At 37.2% G+C, this 7,917-nt stretch overlaps 1 protein-coding gene across 6 annotated transcripts; it reads right to left on the bottom strand.

Annotated features, from left to right (window-relative positions):
* Positions 1 to 385: 385 nt before the first annotated feature.
* LOC147759002 (aldo-keto reductase family 1 member B1-like) lies at positions 386 to 4,565 on the bottom strand. Of its 6 annotated transcripts, none has more exons than XM_086977496.1 (7): positions 4,443 to 4,565; positions 2,955 to 3,039; positions 2,665 to 2,720; positions 2,280 to 2,391; positions 1,633 to 1,839; positions 1,087 to 1,298; positions 386 to 866 (listed from the first exon to the last, which is right to left on the bottom strand). In XM_086977496.1, exons 2-7 carry the CDS (start codon positions 3,030 to 3,032, stop codon positions 575 to 577), a joined length of 957 nt encoding a protein of 318 aa, XP_086833622.1. In that variant the 5' UTR covers positions 3,033 to 3,039; positions 4,443 to 4,565; the 3' UTR covers positions 386 to 574. The 6 variants fall into 6 exon arrangements, with proteins under 6 accessions (XP_086833622.1, XP_086833624.1, XP_086833625.1 ...); XM_086977498.1 differs by lacking the exon at positions 4,443 to 4,565 and adding an exon at positions 4,138 to 4,293; XM_086977499.1 differs by lacking the exon at positions 4,443 to 4,565 and adding an exon at positions 3,871 to 3,926.
* Between the last annotated feature and the right edge of the window lie 3,352 nt (positions 4,566 to 7,917).

The raw sequence follows: 7,917 nt of genomic DNA, 5'->3' as shown, positions 1-7,917 counted from the left end.
GAACCAAGCGCTAAGGGAACGTTCTAGGTAAAATATTTCAGATTTTAGGTTGCACGTAGATTTGCATATTAATATAGTAAGGGAAGTCTGTTAAAACATAAGCTAAAGCTGCCTGACAGTAAAATGATCACAAACGGGAAGAAATAAATATTGTATAATGAACTGTCTGATCTGGTCCATGTAAAAATAACAACAGAACGACACAGCAGCAGAAGTAGCTAAAAAAAAAGAATTAGTAAAACAATAATTAAAATGTAGAAAACACTTGATTTCTCTAATCATTCTAATTCTAAAAATAATTTCCCGATTGATGCTGAAATTACGCTTGCTCATTACGTGTAATCGATCAACTTTAATTGTCTTAGGAAAAAAGGAAAATACGTACTTCTGATTAGTCTATCTTTGTTTATTAACGAACCATGGAAACCCTACTGGAAGTCCCGTAAGACGTAATAGTTTCGAAAGTGGATAACGTATATCAACAAACAGTGAAATTATATTATGGCGTATTAAATGCTTTCTCTATCTTGCAGTTTTTTAGGCGCAACAATTGCCGCTCATTGCTTTTTTCTTATTAAAATGGAATATTGAATGGATAGTAAATGTGGTTCTTAAAACTTTCAAGTTTGCAGAAGCGGTAGCCCCGATCAAACGTCTCGATTTCTTTAATATCTTCAGGGCTGAGTTTGAAGTCAAAGACGTTTAGGTTAGCCTCGATTCGCTCGGGTGTTACCGATTTCGGAATAACGATTACACCACGATCGATCTGGAATCGCAGGAGAACAGCAGCTGCTGTCTTGCCGTACTTAGAGCCAATTTCTTTAAGTCTTGGATGGTGGAGAAGAGGAGGCTCGTCAGCACTAGCCCTGTTAAGAAGATCAGCGACAGTATTGCAAAAATGGTAGCAATAATCGGGTTAGGGTCAGTCCACGCGAATCGGTAAAGTCATAAGGAATTCGCGAATATTTGTTTCCAAACTAATGGTGTTTACCAAAATTTACACTGAATACGTACAAATAGATTAAAACTAGATTTATATAACTGTTCACTTTGGCACCGATGACGAGATCGGCAATTCTTACTAACCAGGGCCGGTCGGGTGAGCCGAGTGGACAGTATGCGGTTAGCTTAATTCCACGTGCTTCACAGAACTCCCGCAACTTGTTTTGAATTAGATAGGGATGTCCTTCAACTTGATTCATCACCGGCTTAACCTTGCAAATCTCCAAAATGCGTGCGACCTGTTCAGAGTTGAAGTTCGAAAGTCCCAGGCTACGGATTTTGCCTTCAGCAAACAACTGACACAGAATAGAAATTACATTATTCCTTCAATTAAACATCGCCGTGTAATCGAATGAAACAGCTCCAACTGAACAACGAAAACGCATACATATATATACTACACTGACTAAAACAAATCATATGGTTTGAAATTATAATGTGGCACCAATTTAGTCAAATGGGTTAGAGCCACCAAGTAATGTATGCAGAGTCTTGCGGTCAGTTTTATTTTTCGGCCTACGAATTTGGGCTTTGCATAATATTTTATCTTAAATGCTCTTTACGCTGTATTACTCTACAAATAATTGGACATCACAGAAGGAACTGCTTGTATTTTCTAATTAAACTTACATCCTCCATTCCCTTCCAGGTTTCTACGAAGTCCACGTCGCTGGTAATAATATTTCCATCTTTATCTTTGGGGAAAGTCTCACCGCCGTGCTGATAGCTCATAGGCCAGTGAATCAAATACAAATCGAGATAACCGATATCCAGATCAGTCATCGTTTTCTTGAAGGACTCCTTAACCAACTCTCGAGGATGGAAAGTGTTCCAACACTAAAATGTTAAAGATAAACATCAACTGTTAAACGCTGTATATTCTTTTCGACCACAGACTGACTTTAAGTTTGAATTCCGATCAATTATTCTACATGGTTACTTGTGAGCAGAAAACAAAGTACTCTAGAAGCCTTCAATAAATTCACATTTTATAACATATCATATTTTATATTAAATAATTTTAATTATTATTATAATATATATATATATATATATATATATATAATTAATAATTTTAACTATTTTATAACCACAGCTCGCCTTTTGTTGAAACTTTACAGTTTGCTTAATGCCTTCTTTAGTGGTTTGGATCCCTACTCTGGAAATTTGTAATGCGACAATAGCTCAACCAACCAAAAGATCTAATCTTCTTGTGCGAATTGTGAAAAAAATTATGATTGGCTAAATAAAGATCCGTTACGAGAACGGTATCTAACCTTGCTAGTAACATAAAGGTCCTCCCTCTTAACGCGTCCGGCGGCAATTTTATCCCGAATAGCTTTACCGACTTCATGTTCGTTTTGGTAAGCCAACGCGCAATCAAAGTGCCTGAGAATAGAATCAAATATCTTTCAATATATACGGTACATAAAAAAATAATGGTATTTTGGTTGTCACTGCCTCGATGGCAACAAAATTGCGCACAATAACCTTAACTTTGCAATAAGTAAAATATTTAAAAAACCTTCGGTTAATGTTATACTATGTTATTAATTGTACATGACCCTTTCTAGTTGGATTTGTTCCGTTTGCCTAATTTGTCTGTCCAGCCCTATTTCAGTCTTAGCGACACGCTAATTTTCGTTAAATCAAATATGTTACCTGTATCCAACATCGATGGCATGGCACACTGCCTTGTATACATCTCCAGGAGCCGACTGAAAAAGAATTTTCATTGGAGCACAGTGCTTTTAATGGTGAATACTACTGTGGGCATGCTAATGCTGGCCAATATTAAAAAAATACTTTGAACAGTTATCCTTAATTAGCTGACCGTTGAATGCAAATTTTATTCATTGTCTTTTGTGGGAGGAAGTCACAGGAACTTCGTGGCTACGTTAGAGATATCTGTAAAATTCCAAACTAAAGCAAAAACATTAGGCTTTTTTTACCTTCCAGGTTCCAAGTCCAAGGATGGGGATTTCATGTCCGTCGGACAGTTTCACCTTCGGAGCTTGCTGCAGCTGCATCTTGATTCTAGTTCCAGTACATTTTAGTAGAAAAAAAAAATTATTTAGTCCAATAATATAGATCATAACAACGTTTTTGTGACAAAATGTAAATACACTTTCTATTATAAATGAAAAAAAATAGATTTGAAATGATGGCTCCAAAAAAAACGGAGATCACGGACCATCCTACTACAAAACGCAACAAACCAAAATATTTTCATAACTATAAGCTTAATGAAAAATACGACATTCTCACATTCTTTTCATTTCTGTCATTTTGTATGCCGCTATATCCTTAGAGCTCGAGAAACGGGGTCGAGAGAAGCAAACGGCAGCACATAGTAACCCATCAACCACTAAGTACTATGAAACTTACCCAAGCTGACAACACTCTCAAGCTGAGAAAACTAACAACTGAATAGTAGGCACAATTCACAATTCACTCGAAGACAAGACGTTAATCATACAGAACGATTTTGATGGCTTATAATTATACCTTGCAGAGGGTTCGATTTACAGGCGATACGCTATCCAGCTATATACTCCTTCCTTTGCAATCTCAAGCTATTTGAATAGTTGCCAAGAACCCATTATGCCAGGTCAGAGTAGCCACTGATCAAAAGATGGCCTGCTCTACTGAGTACATATCATATCTAATCAACTTTCATTCTCCGCGCTTGTGACCCTCCTTGATAATCCTCATGGCGGGATCACAAGCGCCGACAAGGGCCATCACTGATTTATTTAACAGTACCACGACAACTTGCATATTTTTTTAGCAGGAATCCATAACGGCAAGGCGGTAAAACAATCACACTCGCTTATATGTTATTAGCATTAGAGCTGCCCAAATTACCGCGCCGCCAATGTGTGAGCAGTATAGACAACGACTTAGAGAATTCCACACACACACACAAATGCGGCAGCCTATTTCTGTAAGAGTTATACAAAAAATAGTTCGAATTTTAGAGCCATGTTATATAGGTCAATGAAGTAATGCGTTATAATTATTACATAAAACATATATAAAATAAAAACATCAACACGGTGCGGACACCGCTGCGCGTCAGGACACATATGCACTGAAAGTAAAAAAAAACACAAAATCCCTTAACAGTCTTACCGCGTTTCAGTCTGTTTGAGATGAATAAGCTACAAAATACACTAATAGATTCTTATGTTCTCTCACGTACTCAATGTAACTAAATCTCATCAATTATGCAGCTAAACAGTTTTTACTGGGCATTTCCATATCAGTAGCAATGGCGCACAAATAGGTAAATACAAAAACGAGTTTTTGCGCGTAAAACATATTTCACCTGCTACTAACGAATGACTGTGAAACTATATCATTTCGTTGTTTGTTTGACATACGCTACAAGCACCTGAGACACAAATCTGTTCCGAAAGTGTTCGACGCAAGCTTACCAGTAGAGATTTGCGCAATATGACGGCAGCACTGTCAACTACCAACACACAAGTTCTACAATGATGCGAGCGATTAAGCCAACGCAACTAAACACACAGTGAAGGTGTTCGGTGGAGCTGTAACGAAAAGATGGGTTAATCGTATGTCCGCGCTACTGACATGTCTATAGATAGAAGCGCGAGTATTTTCACTATCTAAAAGCACAGCATTGTCTTGTAATTGTTCAAAACACATTAATTATATAGTCGATAAACATTTTACTAATTATCCTCGTTATAAGTGTGATGCCTTCATTGAATAAATTGATTTTCATTATCGAGCATTATTTACTTTAAAATTGAGTACCTTTTTCTCGCGTGGCATCGATTGAACGTCACGCTTAAGTAAATTGTCAAGGTCAGCGTTTGGCTCTATACGCCTTTCAAACCTTGTTTTCTGTAAGGTTAGATAGAGACACACTAGCTGACTGTTTCTTTACCTTCGCTTTTTTCTACTATATTTTTAAGCTGATTTTCTAAAAATAATTTTGCTACATTCTTTTGGACAGAAAGCAATCGTGTCACAACTAAACAAGATTTCGGCAAACCGAAACAATCACTTCATAAACGATCCCGGCGAATTGGTCTACTTGTACGTTTGTACTGCAGGTTCAGGTTAAATAAAGGAGCTATATATTAGCTAAATGATTACACCGTTGGCGAGATAACAAAGGCATAAGATAAATAGTTTTCGATCTTTTTTTTTTTACTTTTGTGAAATCGTATTATGTCATGTCACCCCCTTTGTCATTGCGTGATTACACATGAATCATGATGATGAAACGTGAATTACACACGACTGCGTGTATATTTGGAGCAGAGTGCGGAAGGAATTGTAGGTGCGAATCTTGGAGTGGAGCCACCGTTGAATAACGCTAACCCCGATCAGACCAGTGACGCATTTGATGGCCCTAGAGCTGAGTTTCAATACTCTTTTTTTTAGAATATGTTATTTTTGCAGGCTACTTGTTGATTACAGAAAAAGTCGATGTGTTACGATTTATTTCGCCAGCTACGGCTTTCTTCAAGCCTGTTATTTGTACTTAAAGCTATAGGTTTCAATTAACTGTCTCACTTGGCACCACCTGTATCTGACGCCTATAACGCAGCAAATCATTTTAAAGACGTAAATCACCTCGGAGCAGCTAAAAAAAGCTTAGTGAACTCTAGAATAAATATATACAATAAACTCTAGAAAGCTCTTCGGTCTATTGTAACTGGCCAGATTGGCTTCAAAAGGAAACTGACGCCAGTTTGAGTACATTAGCAACAAATTAGAAATTAATATTGCAGAAAAAGCAACATCATTCCGGTATCTAGTTACGCTTAGTAACTACGTAATTACGTCCTCAATAAAACAAGGCGACGTAAACACACGATCTCAGTTATCGATCAGTTTAAACAATATATTATCATTTCAGATAATTATTTTACTATCGGCTTTAGCCTACATTGCAAGTCCCCAGTCCAACTATACGCATCTCGTGACTACTGAACAGTTCATTTTAAGTTAACGTGGCATCTCGCTCTTTGATGTACGCCTTCACGATTATGTTTTTTGGTACCAACTAACTACTTTTGAATTACGTACAGTGGGAAGCACTCTCTTAATGCTCACACGAACCAACAAAGGACCTTATGCCAAGACCCATTCACAACAAGAGACATCATAACTCCTCTTGCTTGCCTATTACGACCTTATTTTTTAATACTTTAGATGCTTAGTAATGACTTTCTATAATAATTACAACATTTCGAATGGTTGGTTATACGAGGATTTTAGGTATGCTGTCGAGAGCTAAAAAAGAGAAAGGTAAATCTATGCTATGATGTACTCAAGCTATTGACGCATAATTCGAAATTAAGCGAGCTCGTTTAAAGCAGACAATAATATTGACTGAATAATCAGTCACATACCGCTATACGAAATGTCCGTTAAATCCGCGCTGTGTACATCAACCAAGTACAACGATATAACTCATAAAGAAGATTTCATTTATATAGTAGAATCCATAATAGGCTATAACAATAGAAGAAGCATAAAAACCTATCGATATTGTTTTCTATATATAATAAGTTAAGCATGCGTCCGCTATAAGTATGTTATGCAAGTGCTAACATGTACTGCTTTATGGGGCACGTGAGTGGTACTACGTAAAAACATTTATTCGACTGGGGGCCTTATGTTCTGTTCGTAGCAGGGAGGGAATATCGTCAGCTGTTAAACACACCGCTATTTAGATGTTCCTTATAGATAGTAACGAGATTATCTTATCACAAAATGTCTATTTGTTTTTTATCGTATTATTTGATTGAGCGTGAGCGTTAGTTGGAGGGGTGTTGTTGCATGAACTCGCGGATTTGCTTTTATGTTTACATAATATGTTTTTGCGTCAGTCCTCCCCTGTTAGCCTCCAGATTTTTATTCAGGAATCACTAATGGACATTTCATCAAGTGCTGCTAAATCATCGAAATAATGCAAAACAATAGTTTGATTTTATTTTACTATATTGCAATCGTTTGCTAATACAGCATTTTTTAATTTTTTATAAGTTTTCGTTCAACCTCTGAAGTCTGTGAATTTTCTGATACTCGGTTTGGAAACGTGGGGCTGAGTACTAAAATGCCAACTTTGTGCGGCTTTACGGATTCCAAACAATACACCCATCTGCATTATGTCGGCCTTTATCAGATCATGATCGGTAAGCGGCTGAATTCGTGCCAATCTTAAGATGGAAAATTAAAAGGTCTGGAGTGAATTATAGCCTATTCAAAGGAAGGATTGACGACAAGCACACGCCTGTCTGTTCTTTGATAAAGTGCTTGTAGGCCAGCGAATTTGCATCATCCCATTGTCTCATTTTATCTGGATTTCCTGATATGTTCTGTTTCCTCAATTCATAGTTACCGTAACCTATTTTTTGGTAGATTGACGCTAGTACATTAAGCCAAAACTGAAGTCGAATGAAAGTACAGGACTGAAGAAGGATGCTAAAAATCTGCCACACATATTGACGATTGATCCCGGCTTGAACAAGATTTTTAGTCCTTACACATATTTTGCGTTAATATAAACAGTTTCACTTATCTATGAACGGCGCAGCCATGCACGTATTGACGTTCTCACGCGTAAGCCGTCTGTAACTCCTCTAGTTGAGACAAAGAGGATGTCAACTCCGCGGAAGCCCCGTTTGGCAACGTTAAAAAGGTTTGATTTGCTGTCGCTGTCCTTGCTGAGCTCTTGCGACTTGTTTTTCTTGACAAAAACAATGCCCCTTACCTTATATAGGACGACACGCCTGGCAGAGTTATATTTTTCAGAAATTCACAGTTAAATGTCTTCAATGATAGACACAACGCATTGTTTAAGCTATTGTTTTACTGGTTAGAGCTGTTTATTTAATGAATAGCTTACATATATATATATATATATAT

The sequence above is a fragment of the Varroa destructor genome, unplaced genomic scaffold (genome assembly GCF_002443255.2).
Source record: "Varroa destructor unplaced genomic scaffold, Vdes_3.0 BEIS01000001.1, whole genome shotgun sequence".
Lineage (NCBI taxonomy): Eukaryota > Metazoa > Arthropoda > Arachnida > Mesostigmata > Varroidae > Varroa > Varroa destructor.
This window is presented reverse-complemented; position numbering and strand designations above follow the sequence as displayed.

Excerpts from the sequence above, each read along its gene's own strand:
- LOC147759002 (XM_022793493.2), bottom strand. The coding sequence starts at position 3,290 with ATGACAGAAATGAAAAGAAT. Across the intron at positions 1,840-2,279 it reads ACCTTTATGTTACTAGCAAG|TGTTGGAACACTTTCCATCC; the intron begins GTTAGATACCGT and ends TTAACATTTTAG. Across the intron at positions 867-1,086 it reads GGCTCACCCGACCGGCCCTG|GGCTAGTGCTGACGAGCCTC; the intron begins GTTAGTAAGAAT and ends TCTTCTTAACAG.